This window comes from Protopterus annectens, chromosome 6.part0 (assembly GCF_019279795.1).
Source record: "Protopterus annectens isolate FY-2018-M chromosome 6.part0, PAN1.0, whole genome shotgun sequence".
Classification (NCBI taxonomy): Eukaryota; Metazoa; Chordata; order Ceratodontiformes; family Protopteridae; genus Protopterus; species Protopterus annectens.
In genome coordinates this window covers 1136473838-1136498051 of record NC_056737.1, presented here as the reverse complement: position 1 = coordinate 1136498051, position 24214 = coordinate 1136473838, and the positions used below count along the sequence as shown (strand labels likewise).

General features: G+C 44.9%; 1 protein-coding gene across 2 annotated transcripts in view; it reads left to right on the top strand.

The window, feature by feature from the left end:
* The window catches only part of TANC1 (tetratricopeptide repeat, ankyrin repeat and coiled-coil containing 1), a 3647153-nt gene that overhangs the window by 1667380 nt on the left and 1955559 nt on the right, over positions 1-24214 (top strand). For both annotated transcript variants that reach the window (XM_044074752.1, XM_044074753.1), the window contains exon 6: positions 15776-15964. In XM_044074752.1, coding sequence (XP_043930687.1) covers positions 15776-15964 — 189 coding nt within the window. The remainder of the gene's footprint in view (positions 1-15775; positions 15965-24214) is intronic.

Below are 24214 nucleotides of genomic sequence, written 5' to 3'. Positions count from 1 at the left end.
CTGCAGAATACAGCTTCGATCCCCCTGTCTTCTCACATCCTCTACTCAGGCAGTTCCTCAGAGGAATCAAGAATGTAAAACCTCCTAGGAAACCACCATTACCAGCATGGGACTTGAACTTTGTGCTAGAAAAATTGACACTCCTCCATTCAACCAGCAGCAACAGCCGATCTTCAACACCTATATTGGAAAACTGCTTTCCTACTGGCAATTAGGTCAGCAAGAAGGGTGACTGAGCTACAGGCCTTAATGGCAGTACAACCCTTCCTAATCTTCCATCAAGATAGAGTATCCATGAGAACTAATCCTACATTTATGCCTAAGGTGGTATCCAGAGTGTCTCTAAAAAAGGCAATCCACCTACCTACCTTCTTTCCCAATCCACAGAACAGGGGGGAAAGACTGCTGCATACCTTGGATGTACATAGACAGTTGCGCTACTACCTGGACAGAACCAAGGACAATAGAAAAACTGACCAGCTTCTAGTGGCCTATGCAACAGGAAGGGAAGGAAAAGCAATTTCCAAACAGACAATTTCCAAGTGGATAGGAAACTGCATCAGATTCTGTTACTCCTACCATGGAAAACCAATTCCACAGAACATAAGACCTCACTCTACAAGGGTTACAGCCACTACCACAGCTTTCTTACGAGGAGTGGCAACCAAGGACATTATTGAGGCGGCTACTTGGACCTCCGTGCATACATTTGCCAAGCATTATAACTTACCTCTATACTCTAGATCCCGAGCAGGGTTTGCCACTGCTGTATTGCAAGGGATCCTAACTACACCATAATTCTTCTTCCTCCTCCCCTAGTTTGGCTATGGTATTCTACCCATTTGTTATGACTGCAGATGCATCCTTGAAGGACATAGTACAGTTTTGTACCTACCATAAATGTAGATGTCCGAACAGAATAGCATCTGCAGTCAGGATTACCACCTCCTTCCCCTCTGTGGTATTCCTAGGGTATTTACCCTCCTAATAGCTAGCTGAGGGGATCTCTTATGGTGTATTTGTTTGTATATATGTACATACATGCTTATTTTTTGTGTTTGCCTATTTTTTTTGGAAACATTGGCATTTACCCAAAATTTAGTTTTCCAAGAGGGCAACTGGCATCTGGGGCAAGAAACATTGAGGAAAATGGCGTCGGCTGATGCCTTTATACCCGAAGACCAGCAGAGATGACGTCGGGTGAAGTGCGACACCAGCCGAGGCCAGACCCAGACTTTGGAATCCGGCCGACCGAAGGGCTGCCTGACGACAGGACAACCCATATGTTATGACTGCAGATGCTATCCTGTTCGGACATCTACATTTATGGTAGGTACAAAACTGTACTTTGTGTACCTACCATAAATGTAGATGTTTGAGTGTATTCACTGTTGCAGTCCAGGTTACCCACCTACCATCCCCCTTTTCTTTGCTGGTTCTGTCTGCACTTCTCTATCCTATACAACCTATTTGGTGTATTTGCTTGTAGATGAAGGAAATGTTATGCATTTTTATTGGCATATTTTTCAGCCTACTAATTTGGGGGCACCTGACATCTGGGGCAAGAAAAACTGAAGAAAATGGCGTTGGCTGCATCTTTTATACCCCTGGCGCACTGACGTCAGGGAAGAGGCGACAGCAACTGATGCCGGACCTCGACTTTGGAATTCTGGCCGACTGAGGGTAGCCTGCCAGCAGGATAACCCAGGAGTAATGACTGCAACAGTGAATACACTCGAACATCTACATTTATGGTAGGTACACAACTGTACTATTTAAGCTAGTCTAAAGCCTCCAAAAGCCAAACTCCAGCAGCTGGGGCCAAAAAAACTATAAGAATGACAAATAACACTAGCAAAAAAACAAGGTGAATTCTTTCATAAATCAAAAACGGCATCAAACGTGTTTTTTAAAGCATCCTTTATTGATGAAGGCAATGATCATGGCCAGATGAGCATTAAAATCAATTATATATGTTAGATTCTTTTCAAAATAGTTTTAATTAGAATACAAATAATGGAGTATCATCTGATAGGTCAGATAAGGAGAAGGGTGGGCCAATAACAAACCTGCCTTAAGCATTTACTGTGTTTAATCTGATAGGGTAGGGACTGGGAAAAAGAAAGTTGCGGTAGGTTAGGACTACTGGCCAGTAGTTGCGAGCTAATTGCATACTTTTACTGATGTTGTAGTGATAGGCCAGGGGCTAGAAAAAGGTAATTCTTATAGGTCAAAGGAATTAGCTAATGGGCTAGAGTAATGAGGAGCTGGCTTGTGAATATAGCCACTGAGATGTGTGGAGTTCTGATAGGGCCCACGTCTAAATGAAAAGTATTGATAGGGCAGGGGGGTGAATTTGGTAAGCGTAGCATTAAAATGACTTCCGCGGTTGTGCAGCGGTAGCATTGTTGCCTCACAAGAGGTTCTCCCGTTCGATTCTCGGCTGGAGTGCGGGGAGTGCCTTCTGTGTGGAGTCTGCATGTCCTCCCCGCGGTTGGGTGAGCATTCAAAAGACATGTGTAAATGGGCGTGCCTTCGTTGAAGGTTGAACGTCGAGCTGGCACCTCAGCGTTCGTGAAAATCTACTGCCAATTATTAGCGGACCGGAGTTCTGCTGTGGCGACCCCTAACCGGGAAAAGCTGAAAGACAACATTAAAATAGCGTTAAAATAGCCAATAGCAAGTAAATAGTTTTGATGGTGAAGGATGTGATAGGCTAGTGAAATGTGCGAATGATAGGGTAGGAAACACTGGGAAGAGCATATCGTATGCGGGTGTGCGATGCTGGATTGATATGCCAGAGGCACTAGGGCTGTGCGGGGATTGAATGAGAAGAATAGTAGTCAGATTAGTCTAGGAGTCAATGGAGAAGTATAGAGATTGGTTTGGGACAGTAAAAACTTAGATTGGCAGTTGGGTGAAGGGAGGGCTTATGATTGGGCTAGTACGGAGAGAGAGAGAAGGTGTTTGATGCCTAGCTATGTCTTGGAACAAATAGTGTAAGAGTAAAATGAAAAAAAAATTTGATAGGGCGTATACAGAAATTGGTTGTGTGTGATCAGGTTAGGCTGTGGTGAGGACACGTTTTGCATGATTGGAAGAATGATAAACTCTTGAAGGGAGCTGATAGGACAAACAGTAAAAAATGAGCACACTCATTGGTCGAGCAGTCTAGGTATAAGTTGAGATTTATATGTTTGTCAAATGGTTGTGTGTGGGCGTATGTCTTGGTATCGGCAGTAAAGTGTGCCAAATTCTTTTCAGTAGTTTAATTTTTTTTTTTTTTTTTTAGTAAAGCATTAGTCCATAAAAATATTAAAAGCGCTAGGGATAATCAGACTTGTAGAGACAATCGTTTATATCATATATCATTTAGCCTTTAGTGGTACTTGGTACCATATCCCCATTAAGCCACAGCAGCTCACCTTATTTGACATAGCAGATGATAATTATTTGTTTTCTAATTAAAAGAATTTACTTTGAAAAGAATCTGAAGCATATAAATGTTTAGAATTATTTTAATGTTAGAAATACAGTGCTCATCTGCCCACTATCATTGTCTTCATCAATAAAGGACTCTTTAAAAGACACGTTTGATGCTGCTTTTGATTTATGAAAGAATTCACCTTAACTTTTATATTTTGCTAGTTTTATTCGTGATTCTTACAAATTTTTCAGATAAAGGAAAATGTTACATTTGTTGGATGTTCACACACAGTAATGTTTTTATCTTCACAGAACCAAAGCTATTAGGAAAACTGACCAATTATTTGTTTCATTTTCTAATTCAAAATTAGGCAAACCAGTTTCCAAAGTGACCTTAGCCAAATGGTTGACTGATTGTATTACCTTTGTCTACAAAAAAGTGGGTTTACCTTTACCAAAACCACCTAAATCCCATTCATCTAGATCTATGACAACTTCTTCAGCCATTTTGTCTAGAACATCACTGGATGATGATCTTCATGTTTCACTGTTGCAATCATAACACTTGAATTATCTGCCAGCAGGTAGCCCTCAGTCAGCCCGAATACCAGAGACTTGGTATTTCTGTGTCGGTTGCTGTCGCTTCAAGACTGACGTCAGGTCGTCAGGGGTATAAAAACAGGCAGCCGACACTATTACATCAGTCTTTCTTGTCGAGGAGCCCGAAGCAGAAGCAGTTTGCACAAGTGCCGGTCGGCCGCTACCTGAGTTTTCATTTCCGAAATTTAATCACCCTGAAGTCTTCTAAAGCTAAGTACCCCATTGGGGATCCTTTTTCTTGCTCTAACCGATGTCAGAAAAAGTTAACAATTGTCTCGCCTGTGGAAAGCAAATACCACACCGAGATTTCCATTCTTACTGTGTCACCTGTTTAGGCCCTTACCACGACGTACCTTGTTGTCGGTTTTGTGCTGTTCAGTGCCCAAACTATTAGTTGTCGGGCTCTTACTGTAGCTAAATACTTTCGTTCTCGATCTTCTGAAAAAACGTAAGGATAAAGACAGAGACAGACCGCTCAGGTCCAGAACTGCCGATGACTCTTTCGTTAAGCTAGTCGCCAGTTAGCCGGTACACAGTGAGGAGCTTTTGCAGCCTCTGATGCCTGTTTCGATGGATTCGCAGGCCGCTACTGAGACCCGTTCGGAGTCCAGTATGCCGTGAGAGACTTCTTTGACTACGGAACCTGCAGATGTCTCTAACTTGGATGGGTCCGGAGCCACTGTGCAGGCAACAGCTTCTGAGGAAATTCTCCGTATTACCGATATTAGACACAAACTGACAACTTCTTTCATGTCTTCAGTTCTTTCTAAAACTACTGAGTTTCTAAGGCCAAGAGTACGAGGTACGCCTAAAAAACGGACAACCCAAACTCAAGTGCCTGCTTCCCTGCCACAATCTCAAATGCTTAAAATGGCAGAAGACCTGATCATGCTGATTAGGGGAAGCCAGTCTTTCCCTGCTAAAAGAAAGAGACCTGTCCCCAGCAGCTTTAACTGACCAAGAGTCCAATGACTCTGAGGTTTCTGAATATAAAAACATGCCTTTATCTGCCTATGAGGATTCAGAATGCAGATGAATCCATTCCTTCTGCTTCCCCTCCAGAGGATTTTTCTTTTGGTGAAACCCTACATACTTTGAAAGAGCATTTCCACTGGGAATGCCAGGATTATCCTCTGTCTAAAAAGAGACTCAGGGATTTTTTAGATTTACCACAGCACAAGACCCTTCACTGTCCCTTTTGTTGTGGATGTTGTGGAGGATGTCTTCATAGAATCCAGTCTAACTCCTGATACTTTACCCCCTGCTCCAAGGAAACCAGACAGGTACTTACAGAATCCCTGACTCTCACAAATTTCTTTTCAAAAACCCTACTGCTGACCCAGAGGTCATCTTCCAAGGACTTAAAGGAGTAAAAGCAACTACAGCTAAGAATCCCACCCCTTCGGACAGGGATTCCCGAGCTTTAGACAGATGGCGTAAAAAATATACACCTCTGCAACTCTCGCCATTAGAGCATTGAATTGCCAGTTCCACATGCTGAAACACCAGCAACATACTGTGGAACTTAAGCAAAAATTATCTACCTTTCCTGACTGTGCAGAAAATAAAGAATTACAGGAGCTTATGCATTCTGCAATCCAAGTCAGCAAGCATACCTTTCGGTGTGGGTTTGATGCCCTAGAAGCATCCTGCAGGGCAGCAGTCACAGGTTCTGTACTTAGAAGGCCTGCTTGGCTTAAGGAACAGACCTTGCCAGACCATGTCAAATCAAAATTACTGGCTGCTCCTTTGAACAAGGACAATCTGTTTGGCACTAAAGCAGAAGAGGTTTTAAAAAAGATGAAAGAAAAGGCCAAGTCTGTGCAGACAGTCAAAGATTTTTTGCAAGTGCAGCCTCCAAAATTCAGTAGGCCCCTTGAAACATTGGTCCTTTCCAGCCCCCTCAAGGCCACCTCAAACTAGATCCAGGGGAAACAGACCCCCCAGATTACAGTTTCAGGGTATGCAGAGATCTAAGCAATAGAGTATCTCTATTTCTAAAACAGGGGGTGCTAAGCCACCCCCTTATGGAAAGAATTCACAATGACTTCTCAACTCCTCTCCACACCTCTGCCCAATTGCTCATGCCCCTAGGAGGAAAACTTGCCCACCATGCAGAAAACTGGGCCTCCCTCACCAACAATCGATGGGTCCTCAACATAGTATCCCAGGGGTACAAATTTTATTTCCACACGCTGCCAACCCCAAAAGGGTTCCCAGACCTTCCTCCAAACCAGTGGGCAGAGGCACGAAACCAAGTTCAATCCCTGCTATCCATAAGGGCAATTCAGCCTGTTCCTGCAGAACAGATAGGCCAAGGGTTTTATTCCGGACTTTTCCTCGTACCCAGAAAAGAGGGCACCTGGCGCCCAATCTTAGATCTATCCATTCTAAACACCTTCCCGGTGGTACCGAAATTCAGAATGCTCACCCTACAGTAGATTCTCCCTATGCTGTCCAAAGATGCCTGATTAGCCACCCTAGACCTAAAGGAAGCCTATCTGCACATCCCTATCAGGGACTCATGAAGGAAATATCTACGTTTCAGGGCAGGATCTATGCATCATCAGGTGTTCATCGTGCATACAGCTGCAGTCATTACAGATGGGTTATCCTGCCGTCAGGCGGGTCCTCGGTCGGCCGAATTCCAAAGTCTAGGTCCGGCGTCGGTTGTCGTCGCTTCTTCCCTGACGTCAATGTGGCAGGGGTAGAAAAGAGGCAGCCGACGCCATTTTCTTCAGTCTTTCTTGCCGCGCGGTGCCTAAAGCAGAAGCAGTTCGCAAGTGCTGGTCGGCCAGCTCCTGAGATTTACGAAAGTATTTCAGCCGAAGTCTTCTTTAAAGCTAAGTACCCCGTTGGGGAAACTTTTCTTGCCTCAGACCGATGTCAGACAAAGTTAATAATTGCATTTCTTGTGGGAAGCAAATACCGCATAAGGATTTCCACTCTTTCTGTATACCTTGCTTAAACGCACTATTAAGCGCCGGGCGGAGTTCGCCCTTCATTATTTTGGCAAAAAATTTAATTATATCATGTTGTCGGATACACCGACACCAGTTTTGAGCAAAAGACGCAAAGATAAGGACCGACATCTGAGGTCCGCACCGAGTACGGAGATCACGCTTAGGCCGACTACTGGTTCTCCGGTTCTCAGCGAGGCGCCTACGCAGCCCCTGAATACCGATGAAACTACATTACCAGTGACTTCAGTACCTGAGGTCGCAGGCTCCTCGGTCTCCTTACCTACTGCAGATACCGACGCCACTCTTGGTGGGGAAACTCAAAATTTAGTCAGGCCTGCCATTTCTGAAGGCATCTTCAGGCCTTCCACCTTCTCTATTAAATCCTTCACTAAATCTAAAGCAGCCATGAAAGCTAAAAAACAGGGTCCTCAGACCTCCTCTCAAGGCCCCATGCCTAAAAAGCAAATGCTTAAAATGGCTGAGGATTTGATTACTCTCATCAGGGGTTCTCAACCCCCCCCCCCTGACAAAAGACCCAGATTGGAGGAAGACTACCCTTCCTCAGACCAGGCTTCTATTACCTCAGAACACTCTGAGGACCAGGATTACGCCTATTCCCCTTTCGAAGACTCTGGTGCTGAGGAGTCTATTCCCTCGGTCTCCCCCCCTGAGGACTACTCTTTTGGGGAAACCCTGCATACATTGAGGGAACACTTTCACTGGGAAGGCCAAGATTACTCAGATTCCAAGAAAAGACTCAGGGAATTTCTACTGCTCCCCCAGCATAGGCCCTTGGCTATCCATCCTGTTTTAGATATTTTGGATGATGTGTACACAGAAGCCAGCCTTAATCCAGATTCTTTACCGCCAGCCTCTGTTAAACCAGACGGGTATTACCGGGTTCCTGATTCCCACCAGTTCCTTTATAAAAGCCATACTGCTGACCCCGAAACTATTTCACAGGGTCCCAAGGGAATAAAGGCCTCTACTGCTAAAAACCCTTTACCTTCAGAGAGAGATTCCAGAGCATTAGAAAGGTGGGGGAAAAAGGTGTATACTTCTGCCACTTTAACCATGAGGGCATTAAACTGTCAATTCCATATGTTAAAGTACCAATAGTTGTTGTTATCTCAGTTGAAAAGCAAAATGACACAAACAGAACAACCAGATTTGAAAGAGTTGCAGGATTTGTTGCATGGTGCAGAGCAAGTGGGTAAACATACCTTGCAGTGTGGTTTTGATGCTTTAGAGGCCTCATGTAGAGCTGCTGCCACCGGGTCTGTTATACGTAGACATGCTTGGCTCAAAGAGCAAACCTTACCAGATCATGTCAAAGCAAAGTTATTAGATGCACCTCTTCAAAAAGATGTATTGTTTGGTGTTAAAGCTGAGGAGGTACTAAAGAAAATGGATGAAAAAGCGAAATCAATGCAAACAGTGAAAGATTTCCTGCAGGTGCAACCTCCACGCTTCAGCAGAAACTGGCCTTCAAAAAATTGGTCCTTTCCAGCCACGGACAGACATCAAAGGGGCAGATACAGACGCCCAAGGGGTAGAGGACAACCTCAAGGATCTTACAGAGCAAGACAATGGCAAGCACCAACCCCAAGAGGTGGAGAAGTTAGATCACAGTCCTTTAGAAAACAGACACAATGACTTCCCCCTATACCTGCCAAGCAAAGCTTTAATGGCAGCACCTTTGGGCGGAAAACTGGCATTATTTTCAAAAAATTGGCATATTGTTACAAAAGACAAATGGATTCTGGACATTATAGACAGAGGCTACAGGTTCCACTTTCACACCCTTCCAAAAATGAGAGGCATGCCAAACCTGCCACAGAATCAAAGGGCAGAGGCACAAAGACAAATTTCCGCTGTCGTGGACATTAAAGCGATTCAAGAGGTACCTACAAAAGAACAAGGTCAAGGTTTTTATTCCAGACTATTCCTGGTACCAAGGAAAGACAAAGATTGGAGACCTATCTTAGACCTATCCATCCTAAACACATCTACAGGTGCCAAAATTCAAGATGCTCACATTACAGCAGCTTCTTCCCATGCCGGGCAAGGAGTCTTGGCTGGTAACATTGGACCTCAAGGAGGCATACTTGCATGTCCCTATCAGACAAGATTGCAGAAGATACCTCAGATTTCTTGCAGGTTCAACCCATTACCAATTCTCTGCATTGCCCTTTGGCTTATCTACTGCGCCCAGAGTGTTTACGAAATGCCTGGCATCAGTAATTGCCTTCTGCAGACTACAAGGAATACAAATCTACCCATATTTGGACGACTGCCTGATCCAAGCGGCAGCAAGGACATTCTATTGCAGCATCTGGCGTTTGTAATAAAACTGTTAAACTTCCTGGGATACACAGTGAACAAAAAGAAATCAAAACTAACTCAACAGATAATTTTCCTGGGTGCCAGCTTAAATACAACCACCCAGATGGCCTACCTCATGCCAGACAAACAAGGGCAACTGTCTCAATACTTCAACAAAATGGCAACGTTCACCAGGCTAACTGCAAGGAAAGTCCTGCAGGCTCTGGGGTTCATGGCATCTTGCATCCTACTAATCCCATGTGCAAAGCTGCATATGAGGAAACTACAATGGTACCTAAAAAACTTATGGTCTCAACACAGCCACAGCTTGGAAACAATTATACCACTCATTCCATGCCTTTAAAAGGAATTTTTGTGGTGGGCTCAAGCATGCCAAAGAAACACAGGTCTCCCTTTCTGTGTACCTCAAGCAACTCAAATCATCACAGCAGACGCCTCAGACTACGCCTGGGGAGCACACATGGCAGATCAGTGCATTCAGGGAAAATGGTCCCAAAAAGAGAAGCACCTACACATCAACCAAAAGGAGATGCTAGCCGTGCACAATACTCTTATGACCTTCAAGGACCTACTGCATCCAGGCCAGTTATTGATAAGGACAGACAACACCACAGTCATGTGGTACATAAACAAACAGGGGGGAACTCATTCATACCCCCTGTGCAGGCAAGTCATGACCCTATGGAACACAGCACTGGAACTGCAAATTCAACTACAGGCACAATTCCTGCCAGGGAAAGAAAACACACTGGCAGACAACCTAAGCAGAAATATGACAGATCCACACGAATGGAAGTTGCATCCTCAAGTTTTCTCAAAGATAACTCAGGCATGGGGACAGCCAGACATAGATCTATTTGCTACCCACAGAAATTGCCAGTTGAAAAAGTTTTGTTCAAGGACCTATCATCCACAGGCCTGGAAAGTGGACGCACTCTCTTTCAGTTGAACAACATTGACAGTCTATGCCTTCCCTCCTCTTCCTCTACTGACCAAAGTTCTATTAAAAACCAGAGCAGAGAGGCCACAAATGATTCTCATTGCTCCAGACTGGCCAAGACAACACTGGTATCCGCTCCTAAAGAGCCTGACACACTCCCCACCATGGATCCTACCTCTAGTCCCTCTTCTGTTGTCCCAGCACAACTACCAAACCCTTCACAGCCAGCTCAAAACCTTAAATCTAGCTGCATGGAGAATACCTTAATTTCCCAACAGACTCTCCTCTCCAAGGAGATGCAGGATGTCATCTTGGAGGCCAGAAGACCTTCTACTAGAAAAGCCTACTCCGCCAAATGGAAACAATGTTGTTCCTGGAATCAAGAAAAGGGCCAGAATCCTTGGGTAATAAATATACCTCAAATTTTACAGTACCTAGCTGAGATGTTAAACAGTGGCCTTTCCTTCTCCTCCATCAAGATCCACGCTTCAGCCATTTCTGCACAATACAACACAGACCCTCCTTTATTCTCACATCCTCTCTTAAGGCAGTTCCTCAGAGGGGCCAAAAATATAAAGCCCCCAAGGAAACCACCAGTTCCAGCTTGGGACCTCAACTTCGTATTGGAAAAGCTGACCCTGCCCCCCTTTGAGCCAGCTTCTTCAACATAGCTACAATACCTGTCATGGAAAACAGCCTTCCTTCTGGCTATCGCCTCAGCACGCAGGGTTTCAGAACTACAGGCCCTCATGGCTGTGCAACCATACATCATTTTCCATCAGGAGAGAGTTTCCTTACGAACCAACCCTACCTTCATGCCAAAGGTAGTATCCAGTGTAGCTTTGAATTCGACTATCCACTTGCCTACCTTTTATCCAAACCCACAGAACAAAGGGGAGAGACTACTACATTCCTTGGACATTCACAGACAACTTTGTTATTATTTGGACAGAGCAAGGCCATTCAGGAAATCTGAGCAACTCTTTGTGTCCTATGCTACAGGTGCTCAAGGAAAGGCTATTTCCAAACAGACAATTTCAAAATGGATAGCCAACTGCATACACTTTTGTTATTCATTTCATGGAAAATCTGTGCCTGCATACATCAGATCCCACTCCACCAGGGCCACAGCTACCTCTGCAGCTTTCCTCAAGGGGGTCCCTACCAAGGACATTTTGGAAGCAGCTACTTGGAGTTCAGTGCACATTTTCTCCAAGCACTACCACCTTCCACTATACTCAAAATCTAGAGCAGGCTTTGCCACAGCAGTCTTGCAGGGCATCCTCGCTACTAGTTCCACTTAGTGCCTACCACCCTTACTTAGCTTTGGGATTCTTCCCATCTGTAATGACTGCAGCTGTATGCACGATGAACATAATACAGTTTTGTACCTACCATAAATGTAGATGTTCGAGTGCTCATACAGCTGCAGTCCAGGTTACCCCCCCTCCGTCCCCTCTTAGGACAGCCCTTATGACAAACACCTTTATCATACAACCTATTTGGGGTATTTTATGGTGTATTTGCTTGCAACTAGTGCTTTTTGATTTATCTATATTGCATGTTTGCATAACATTATGTTTTGCCTTCCTTCTGGGGGCACCTGACATCTGGGGCAAGAAAAACTGAAGAAAATGGCGTCGGCTGCCTCTTTTATACCCCTGCCGCACTGACGTCAGGGAAGAAGCGACGACAACCGACGCCGGACCTAGACTTTTGAATTCGGCCGACCGAGGACCCACCTGATGGCAGGATAACCCATCTGTAATGACTGCAGCTGTATGAGCACTCGAACATCTACATTTATGGTAGGTACAAAACTGTACTTTCTCTGCACTTTCCTTTGGTTTATCCACTGCTCCCAGAGTCTTCTCAAAATGCCTGGCTCCAGCCATTGCTTATTGCAAACAGAGAAAGATTCAAATTTACCCTTACTTGGACAATTGCCTGATTCAAGCAGACAGTCAGGAAAAGCTGTTACAGCACCTGACATTTGTAAAGGACCTTCTAACCTCCCTGGGGTACACTATCAATGAAAAGAAGTCAAAACTAGTCCCCAGTCAAAAAATTGTATTCCTGGGAGCAAGTTTGGACACATCATCCCAGATGGCATTCCTTACTCCAGAAAAACAAGCCTATCTGACAGGCTGCTTCACTCAAATGGCCACCAGAACCCAGCTATCCGCAAGGAAAATCCTGCAGGCTGTAGGCTTCATGGCCTTCTGCATTCTACTAATTACATATGCCAGACTGCATATGAGGAAACTTCAATGGTACTTAAAAAGTCTTTGGTGCCAACATTCTCAGGACCTGGAAACTATCATACCTTGTCTCAGGACAGAGTTTCTTTGGTGGGCAGCAGCATGCAACCACAACAAGGGAATTCCCTTTACACAACGCCACGCTGCCCAGACCCTAACTACAGATGCATCAGACTATGCCTGGGGTGCACATCTGGATGGCAGGTGCATTCAGGGCCACTGAAGCCCAAACCAAATTCATCTGCACATTTACCAAAAAGAGATTCTATATGTTCAGCACACTCATACAGCTTTCAGATCCCTGCTCTCACCAGGCCCCCTTCTGATTAAAACCAACAGCACCACAGTGATTTTGTACATCAACAAGCAGTGGGGAACACACTCTTGCCCACTCTGCAGGCTAGCCATGACCCTGTGGAACACGGCCTTGGCGATGCATATTCACCTGCAAGCTCAATTCCTGCCAGGCAAACAAAACTCTCTGGCAGATGACTTAAGCAGAAATCTCCTGGACCCACACGAGTGGCAATTAGACCTCAACACCTTCAGCCTTCTAACCCAGAAATGGGGTACCCCAAAGGTGGACCTATTTGCCTCCCCCTACAATCACCAGCTCAGCAAATTCTGCACCAGGGTACCTCACAGCAAGGCCTGGAAAATGGATGCCCTATCCTTCCAGTGGGTAAACCTCTCAGTCTATGGATTTCCCCCTCTGCCTCTTCTTACAAGAGTGCTACTCAAGATAAGGTTGGAAAGACCAAGGGCAATCCTGATTGCCCGAGACTGGCCACGCTAACTCTCATACCCACTGCTGCGCAGTCTGTCACAGGTGCCACCATGGCACCTACTCCAGATCCCAACCCTCCTCACTCAGCAGGAGGGACAGATCTTGCATCTGCAACTGCATACCCTGAACCTTGCAGCCTGGTTTATTCCTTGAATTCTCCTCCAGTGGGCAGCCTAAGCAAGCAGGTGCTGCACATCATTCATGAAGCCAGAAGACCCAGTACAAGGAAATCCTATGCTGATAAGTGGAAAAGGTATTGTTCCTGGATTCACTCTAAAGGAGCGGCTACAGCACAGCCCTCCTTACCTCTCATCCTGGACTACCTAGCAAACCTACTCCACAGGGGCCTATCCTTCTCTTCCATTTAAGATCCATGCCTCTGCCATCTCTGCTCATTAGAGCACTAAGCTACTTCTCTTCTCTCACCCTCTCATCAAACAGTTCCTGAGAGGGGCTGACAACTTAAGGCCACCAAGAAGAGCCCCCTACTCCTGCTTGGGACCTTAATTTTGTGCTGGAAAAGCTCACGCTACCCCTCTTTGAGCCTGCAGTGTCAGCAGAGTTAACATTCCTCTCTTGGAAAACAGCCTTGCTTCTGGCCATCACTTCAGCTAGAACAGTGTCTGAGCTGCAAGCACATATGGCTGTGGAACCCTTCATTATTTTTCATGCTGACAGGGTCTCCCTCAGGATTAGCCCTATTTTTATGCCTAAAGTGGTGTCCAGTGTGGCTCTCAACCAATCTATCCTTTTGCACACCTTTTTCCCTAAACCCCAAAATAAAGGGGAAAGGATCCTACACTCTTTAGACATTCACATACAGCTCAGATTCTCCCTTGATAGGACTAAGCCCTTCAGGAAATCTGACCAGTTACTAGTCAGCTTTGCACCAGGGGCAGAGGGCATGGCCATATCAAAATAAACCATCTCCAAATGGATAGCACACTGTATCCATTTCTGTTAAAACACCATGGGAAACCACCCCCTCATGGGGGTCAGAATGCATTCCACGAGGGGAACTTCAACCTCTACAGCCTTTCTCAGAGGAGTTCCTACCAGGGACATTCTGGAAGCTGCAACTTGGAGTTCTGTTCACACCTTCACCAAGCCATTACCACCTGCCTGTCTTTTTCAAATCCAGGACAGGTTTTGCAACCCATACTTCAGCTTTGGGAATCAACCCATGTGTGATGACTGCAACAGTGAAACACGAAGAACATAGTACAGTTGTGTTCACTTACCATAAATGTAGATGTTAGAGTGTATTCACTGTTGCAGTCCTGGTTTCCCAACCTCCAGCCCATTGTCTCTCTATCTCTCCTTCTCTATCTCTCTTACTCACCCCTTACAGGGCTTTTGGTATTTACTTTTTACTGGTGGTGTTTTTTCCACCATAACTTAGCTCCCTATTTGGGGGCTCCTGACATTTGGGACAAGAAAAACTGATGTAATGGCGTCGGCTGTCTGTTTTTATACCCTTGACGACCTGACGTCGGTCCTGAAGTTACAGCAACCGAAGCAGAAATACTAAGTCTCTGGTATTCGGGCCAACTGAGGGCTACCTGCTGCAGATAACCCAAGTGTGATGACTGCAACAGTGGATACACTCGAACATCTACATTTATGGTAAGTGTACAGAACTGTACTATATTTGTGCAGCTGCAACTTGGGCTAAGCCTCATACCTTTATTGGTCATTACAGATTGGATCTGGTCTCTAGGGGAAGAGCAGCTTTGGTCTCAGCTGTGCTCAGGAATATTCTTCTTTAGAGTTCACCTTGGATTCAGGTAGCTGGGGACTCTGTCTCAACACTTGAGGAATGAATGAAAATGACAACATCAGATAAAGAAGTTGTGTACTCTCCATAGCATTCCATCTCTATTGTCCATTTTCACTCTTCCTCAAATTCCTTCCCACCAACCCTATTCCTTTCTTTACTCCTGGAAAATCGAAGGATATTAGAGGAAACACTTTTGCTTTGTTTGAGTCCCATATTCCGTTGTTTCATGTTTCTTATATGGGTCTATTGGCAGCAAGCTAGCTCTAAGGTATGTAAGGTGGCTAGGGTGCTATGGGGAAAGGGAGGAGCTTGAGAGTTTGTGCTCTACGAGCTAGGAAAAGCGGCCAATGCAGATTCAAGTGTGGGATCCGAACCCAACAGTTGAGGAAGAATGAAAATGGGCAACACAGATGGAACATTATGGTGAGTACATAACTTTTATTCTTTTCTTAACTAAGAAATTGACAGACATGGAGAATGCTAAAAAGATTAAATGTCTTGTAATCACAGAGGAGGCAGTCTCATTCATTCTGAAAGAAATTTCTTTGTAGGCAGGCCAAACTGATTTCAGAAAAAAGTTAGCCAATACAGTGCAGATGATGTATTCTGATATGTACTTCAGATGTTATTTCATTAATGAACATTTGACCTGTAATTACCATATATTTGTAGATGGTGACTACTACCAGGAGGACATACAACAGTCATCTGCTGTTCCAAGCAGTAACACTGGTTATGGGATATCTGAAGATCTCTACAGAGTGACTTCAACCAAGGGAATATCTATGTCATTGCCTTCATCACCTCTCTTACCCCGCCAAGGATATATGGTGCCATCCCGCTCAAGCAAGAAGTCTCCAGGTAAAATTAATTGGAAAATCAAGATTATACCACCGACTAAAGTTGACATTGACTATGTTTTTATATTGCTGTTAGTTCACTGTCTAATCCTTGTGGATCCCACAGAAATAGCCCTTTGCCTGGTTAGTTCCCATTTCTTCAGGAAGCAGAGAGTTTCAGTTACTGTGTTATGGAAAGTGTCATGTAGTAGAGATTTGGGTAGGTTAGCTGTAAGATGTTTTCTCATTACCGGTTGTGCTGATGAAGGTCCTACCAGTTGTAAAGGTGTATTTCTGTATTCCAGAATTTAAAGCTAGCAGTCTGAGTTTTTTGAGCTGTTACTTTTCCTCAACAGATTTCTCCTACAGTTTGAGCTACAAGTTCAACTTGTTCATTCATCTGTGGATATTTAGGACTTGATGTAGTGTTTAAATTCCCATTGCTTCATAAAAATGGAATTCTTGGCTCATGCTTACAGATTGTTTCCTGGTTTTTCTTCATGCTGTATAGCATGCCCAGCAAAAGATAGTTTTCTGTTTTGTGTATAACAGGTTCTCTCATACAGTTGTACCATTAGTGCTGGGTATTATGGGCAATAGTCAACACAAGGAATGTATTGGCCATCTTTATGTAGAGGCAGAACCACTCACATTTTCGTCCAAGGAGTAGCTGGTTTTTCATTTGGTAACTTCTCTTGAGTTGTTTCAGAGATTTTTGGCTGGTTAAAAATGGAATGTATCTTTTCCTTCCATTTGGTAACTCTCATATGTGTCACATGAATTTTTTGTATCATAGATATGTAGGTATAACTCTTGATAAATGGAGTCATTAAACATTATACACATAAAAGCCCATCAGTATGGGAAGTACACTCTGTGTGGGTGCACGGATTTGTGAAAGCACAGAAAAGAAAAGAAGTTAGCATCAGGCGTAGTTGTAGCTGCTTCTCCAGTTTGAAGCAGATGGTTCTGATTGTCATCCATTTGTTTAAGTTGTGAGGATCTATACACATCATAATCATGCACTGCTTCAGATCTGCTACTATGCTGTTCCCCCATTCAGTCAGTGCTGCTTGTTTTCATGTACATCTTTTCCTGCCTCGGTCATACTTTTGTGTTGTATGCATTGGCAACTGATATTGTATTAAGTTAAATTAGTGATCAAGTCAGACTACATCTGCAAATCTTGTGCATTGTGTTTCTATACCTTCAGTGAGACAGACGCAGTAGTATTCCTTCTGATGTTCATCGTGTTTCACTGTTGCAGTTATTACACTTGGGTTATCCTGCTGGCAGGCTACCCGCAGTCAGCCCGAATTCCAAAGTCCTAGTCCGGCGTCGGTTGCTTTCGCCTCTTCCCTGACGTCAGTGCGCCAGGGGTATATAAGATGCAGCCGACGCCATTTTCTTCAGTCTTTCTTGCCGTGCGGTGCCTGAAGCAAAAGCAGTTCGCAAGTGCCGGTCGGCCGACTCCTGAGATTTTCTAAATTGAATTTCAGATCCGAAGTCTTCAGTAAAGCTAAGTAACCCGTTGGGGAAACTTTTTTTTGCTCCAGTCCGATGTCAGTAAAAGTTAACAATTGTATTTCATGTGGGAAGCAAATACCTCATAAGGATTTTCATTCTTACTGTATTCCTTGCCTAGGCCCTGACCACGACGTTGCTAGTTGTCGGTTTTGTGCTAGATTCAACCAACACACTATTAAGTGTCTGTTCAATTTTGCTTTTCATTACTTTGGCTGACGGTTTAACTATATAATGCCGTCGGAACAACTGACGACCGGAGTACATAAAAAGCGCAAGGACAAAGAAAAAGACAGGCATCCGAGGTCCAAAACCGATGACGAAGCCGTTTCTAGGCCAATCGCCGGTTTTCAGTGAGGCGCTTTCGCAGCCCCTGACACCCGCTACCTCAGAGACACAGGCCGCCTCCGACTCCCACGTGGAGACACCTAGTCCTCAGGAAACTCAAGGTATTGGGCCTACGGAAGCAGTTCCCTCAGATGGGTCCAGAGCCGCTGAGCAGGCATCGGCTTCTGAGCGTGTTTTCAGACCTACACAGCTTACTATCAAGACCTCTTCAGCAGCCAAGGCAAAGTCTAAAACACCATTAAAGACAAAGAAACAAGTACAGCATTCTCCTGGACTGTCATCCATGCCAAAGAAACAGATGCTCAAAATGGCCGAGGACCTAATTACTTTGATCAGGGGCTCCCATCCCCCTCCTGATAAAAGGCCTAGGCAAGACCCTGACTATGACTCTTCTGACCAGGTTTCTATTTCTTCTGACTCCTCTTCACAACAGGGATATCCTCTTCCTCCATATGAGGACTCTGATGCTGAAGAATCTATCCCTTCAGCCTCTCCTCCTGAGGACTACTCTTTTGGGGAAACCCTGCACACCATGAGGGAACATTTCCATTGGGAGAGCCAGGATTATTCAGAATCCAAGAAAGGCTCAGAGACTTTCTTTTATTGCCTCAGCACAGGCCTCTTGCTATCCCCTCTGTACTAGATATTGTTGATGAAGTTTTTTCTGAATCCAGTTTGACTCCTGATTCTTTACCCCCTGCACCAGTGAAGCCAGATAGGTACTACAGGGTTCCAGATTCTCATAAATTTCTTTATAAAAACCCTGCTGCTGATCCAGAAACTATTTCTCAGGGTCCCAAGGGGGGTCAAGGCTTCCACTGCAAAAAACCCTGTTCCCTCTGATAGAGATTCTAGAGCACTGGACAGATGGGGGGAAAAAGTTTACACCTCTGCTACTTTAGCTGTAAGGGCTTTAAACTGCCAGTTTCACATGCTTAAATATCAACAGTACCTAATGTCTTTGCTAAAACAGAAAATGTTTACAAGCTCTGAATGTTCTGAGAACAAGGAAATGCAGGATTTATTGCATGCAGCTGAACAAGTGGGAAAGCATACTTTGCAGTGTGGTTTTGATTCATTAGAGGCATCTTGCAGAGCCGCACTTACAGGTTCTGTTATTCGAAGGCATGCTTGGTTAAAAGAACAGTGTTTACCTGATCATGTTAAAGCAAAATTATTGGATGCTCCATTACAGCATGATACTTTGTTTGGTGTTAAGGCAGAAGAGGTGTTAAAGAAAATGGAGGATAAAGCAAAATCAATGCAGACAGTAAAGGATTTCTTACAGGATGTCCTTCATGGATGCATCTGCAGTCATAACAACTGGGTTGTCCTGTCGTCAGGCAGCCCTTCAGTCGGCCGGATTCCAAAGTCCGGGTCCGGCTTCGGCTGATGTCGCACTTCACCCGACGTCATCTCTGTTGGTCTTCGGGTATAAAGGCATCAGCCGACGCCATTTTCCTCAGTCTTTCTTGACGCATGGCGCCCGAAGCAGAAGCTGTTCGCAAGTGCCGGTCGGTCGGATCCAGAGATTACTTCTACCGAATACGACTTCTAAAGCTAAGTACCCCGTTGGGGAACCTTTCTTGCCTCAGCCGATGTCAGAAAAAGTTAATAATTGTTTAACCTGTGGGAAACAAATACCTCATAAAGATTTCCACTCTCATTGCCTGCCTTGTTTAGGCCCAGCCCACGACGTAGCAGCCTGTTCGGCCTGTGCTTCTTTCAACCGAGCGGCTTAGGCGCCGGTCGGAGTTTGCAGAACAGTTTTTGGTTCTGATTTTGCGTACATTATGCCGTCGGATCCTCCGACTTCCCAATCTGCCAAAAACACAAAGATAAAGACCCACACTCGCGGTCGCGGTTTCGACGAAACCATGGTTAAGCAAGCATGAGTGTCTCGGTTTCGGCGAAACCGAAAACTGCTCAAAGTACAGCTGAATCTATCTCTACAACTGAGGCCCCTGCTACCACTCTTGAATCGGCCTCTGAAATTTTATCCACTACGGTGGTTGCCACTGATTTATCAGACACCATTCCCTTGGATGTCTCTACCCCAGCACGTGGTGCAGCTAGGCCTCCAGCAGCCATGTCCATTAAGGCCTTCGCCAGGGCTAAAGCAGCCAAGACTACTAAAACAGTGCCTGTTAACCCCCCACTACCAGGCCCTCTTCTAGTTCTCAAATGCTTACTTTGGCAGAAGATTTAATTTCATTAATCAGAGGATCTCAATCTCACCCAGACAGGGCCTTTCAGCCCCCAGAGAAGAGACCTAGGGCAGAGCCCCCTGAGCCAGTCTCCTCTGATGATTCTGCTGATGAATCAGACATAACTGACCAGCCAGAGGCTCCTTTCTCCAATTTTGAAGATTCTGATGCTGAAGATTCCATTCCAGCTGCTTCCCCACCAGAAGAATTCTCCTTTGGGGAAACCTTACATGCCATGCGAGAGCAGTTCCAATGGCAGCAACAGGATTTTTCAGATTCCAGAAAAAGACTTAGGACCTTTCTGCACCTTCCACAGCACAGGCCCTTAGCTATACCTCCTGTTCTCTCTGTGGTGGATGATGCTTTCAATGATGTCTGCTCCGCTCCAGATTCTTTACCCCCAGCCCCTGCCAAACCAGACAGATTTTACAGGGTGCCAGATACTCATCACCACCTTTACAAGGCCCCACTTGCAGACCCGAAACTATATCCCAGGGTCCCAAGGCAGTAGCGACCATAGCTAAAACCCTATTCCTTCTGAAAGGGAAGCAAGGTCATTAGACAGATGGGGTAAAAAGGTCTACACTTCAGCTACTCTCTCAGCTAGAGCTTTAAACTGTCAGTTTCACATGATACAATACCAACAGTTTATGCTTGATCAATTAACTAAAAAGCTAACCACTGATGAATCTCTTGATAAGAAATATGTATTAGAAATGGTAAATAACATACAACAGGTTAGTAACCATTCCTTAAAATGTGGCTATGATGCACTGGAGGCTTCATTTAGATCAGCCATGACTGGCACAGTGATAAGAAGGCATGCATGGCTAAAAGAGCAAGCTTTACGGATCATGTTAAAGCTAAGTTGCTAGATGCTCCTATGGATAAGACAAGTTTGTTTGGTACACCTGCCCAGCAGGTTATGAAGAAAATGGAAGAAAAGGCAAAATCTGTCCAAACGGTTAAAGATTTCTTGCAGGTACAATCCCCAAGGTTTAGCAGGAACTGGTATGCCAAAGATTGGTTCTTTCCTGACTCCACAAGGCCTCAAAGGGGCAGGAACAGGCGTTCCAGAGGCAGAAAGCAATCTAGAGGAGGTGCCTACAGAGGGCGACAGTGGCAAGGTAACAACAGAGGCACAGACACAACCTCTGCCACTACATCAACACAACCACAGTGACTTAACCCTAAATCCGCCTACCAGGGAACAAATAGCAGCTCCTTTAGGCGGAAAGTTAACCTTATTTTCAAAGAACTGGCACTACATAACAAAAGACAAGTGGATTTTACAAACCATAGATCAAGGCTACGGTTCCACTTCCACACTTTACCAGTCAAAAGAGGAATGCCAAATCTACCTCCAAATCAAAAGACAGAGGCTCTGCAACAGATAATGGAGTTAGCAAACATGAGAGGTGTGGAAAGAGTGCCAACAGCAGAGCAAGGAAAGGGTTCTACTCCAGACTATTCCTAGTTCCAAGAAAGGAAAAAGTTGGAGACCAATTCTCGACCTGTCCACCTTAAATACATACATCATTGTCCCAAAATTCAAAATGCTGACCTTACAGCAACTTCTTCCCATGCTGGGCAAGGAGTGTTGGCTGGTAACTCTAGATCTCAAGGAGGCATACCTGCACGTCCCCATTCGACCAATCTGCAGAAGATACCTCAGATTTCTTGCAGGATCAGAGCACTATCAATTCTCAGCATTGCCCTTTGGCTTATCTACTGTCCGCAGAGCATTCACAAAATGCCTGGCATCAGTAATCGCCCATTGCAGACTACAGGAATTCAAATTTACCCATACCTGGACGACTGCCTACTACAAGGGGACAACAAAAGCAAGCTGACAACAGATTTACAAAGGGTCATTTACTTGCTACAAGCACTGGGATAGACAGTCAATTTACAAAAGTCAAGGCTGATACCATCCCAAACAAGGACCTTCTTGGGCGGAATTGGACACAGTAAAACAAATGGCATTCCTAACTACAGAAAAACAAAAAGAACTCCCTCTTTACTTCTTGGCACTAACAAAACTGAACAAGATAACAGCAAGAAAAGTACTCCAGGCCTTGGGCTTCATGGCATCATGCATAATCTTGGTCCCATTTGCCAGACTACATATGAGAAAACTACAGTGGTACCTAAAGAATTTATGGTCCCAACACAGACACAGCCTGGAAACAGAAATCCCACTAATTCCATGCTTAAAACAGGAGTTCCTATGGTGGGCTCAGGCATGCCAGTCAAACCCAGGCCTACCCTTTCGCAGATGTCAAGCAAGCCAGACCATCACAACAGACGCTTCAGACCTAGGATGGGGCGCCCACATGCTGGACAAATGCGTGCAAGGACTCTGGACACAGGATCAACTTCACCTGCACATCAACCTAAAAGAAATGCTGGCAGTAAAACTGGCAATCCAAAAGTTCAAACCATTTCTCAAAGAGGGCCAGTTGGTGATAAGGACGGACAACACCACAGTCATGTGGTACATCAACAAACAGGGAGGCACTCATTCATACCCCCTATGCAGAATGACTTTGGAGCTGTGGACCCTGGCACTCAGCTACAACATCCAGTTACAGGCAATATTTGTACCGGGGAAAAGAAAATACTCTAGCAGACATACTAAGCAGAACCACTTCGGATGCCCACGAATGGAAGCTGCACCCGGACATCTTCAAGACCATCTCAAAGAAATGGGGAATGCCTCAGATAGATCTATTCGCATCACCTCTCAATCACCAGCTCAAAAAGTTCTGCACAAGGACATTCCACCCACTAGCATGGAAAGTGGATTCGCTCTCCTTCAGCTGGAAAGGCCTAACAGCATATGCATTCCCACCTCTTCCCTTGATACACAAAGTACTACTAAAAATCAAGGAAGAACGTCCAAGGATAATCCTGATAGCTCCAAACTGGCCAAGACAACACTGGTACCCACTACTGAGGGGCATGTCTCGGAACAATATGTGGCCAATTCCCCTGATGCCTTTGATGTTAACTCAGAACAACTACAGCATCATGCATCCAAACCTAAAAACGTTGCAACTGACTGCATGGAACATCACATAGCAGCAGCTAACACAGAGCTTTCCCAGAGAGTTAAAGACATTATTCTTGAAGCACGCAGACCTTCAACAAGAAGGAACTATGCTGGAAAATGGAAAAGGTTTGTCATTTGGAGTACTGAAAGAGGAAAAGATGTGTCAAACATAGATATGCCTAACATTCTGGAGTACCTGGCGAACTTCTTCATTCAGGCCTGTCCTACTCCTCCATCAAGATACATGCATCAGCTATTTCAGCAGAATACAGCTTTGATCCACCTGTTTTTTCGCACCCTTTGCTCAGGCAGTTTCTCAGAGGAATCAAGAATGTAAAACCTCCAAGGAAGCCACCATTACCAGCTTGGGACTTAAACTTTGTGCTAGAAAAGTTGACACTATCACCCTTTGAACCAGCAGCAACAGCAGACCTACAACACCTGTCATGGAAAACTGCTTTCCTACTGGCAATTACTTCAGCAAGGAGGGTTTCAGAACTACAGGCCTTAATGGCGGTGCAACCCTTCCTAATCTTCCACCAAGATAGAGTGTCCATGAGGACTAATCCTACTTTTATGCCTAAGGTGGTATCCAGAGTGTCTTTAAACCAGGCAATCCACCTACCTACCTTCTTTCCCAACCCACAAAACAGAGGGGAAAGAATACTGCATACCTTGGATGTACATAGACAGCTACGCTACTACTTGGACAGAACAAAAATAGCAGAAAGACTGACCAACTTTTTGTAGCTTATGCAACAGGAAGGGAAGGAAAAGCTATTTCCAAACAGACAATCTCCAAATGGACAGGAAATTGCATACGATTCTGTTACTCATTCCATGGAAAACCAATTCCACAGAACATAAGACCTCATTCTACAAGGGCAACAGCCACTACCACAGCCTTCTTACGGTGGCAACCAAAGACATTATTGAGGCGGCTACTTGGACCTCCGTGCATACATTTGCCAAGCATTACAATTTGCCTCTATATTCCAGATCCCGAGCAGGGTTTGCCACTGCTGTACTGCAAGGGATCCTAAACACACCATAATTTACCTTTATCCTCCTCCCCTAGTTGGCTATGGTATTCTACCCAGTTGTTATGACTGCAGATGCATCCATGAAGGACATAGTA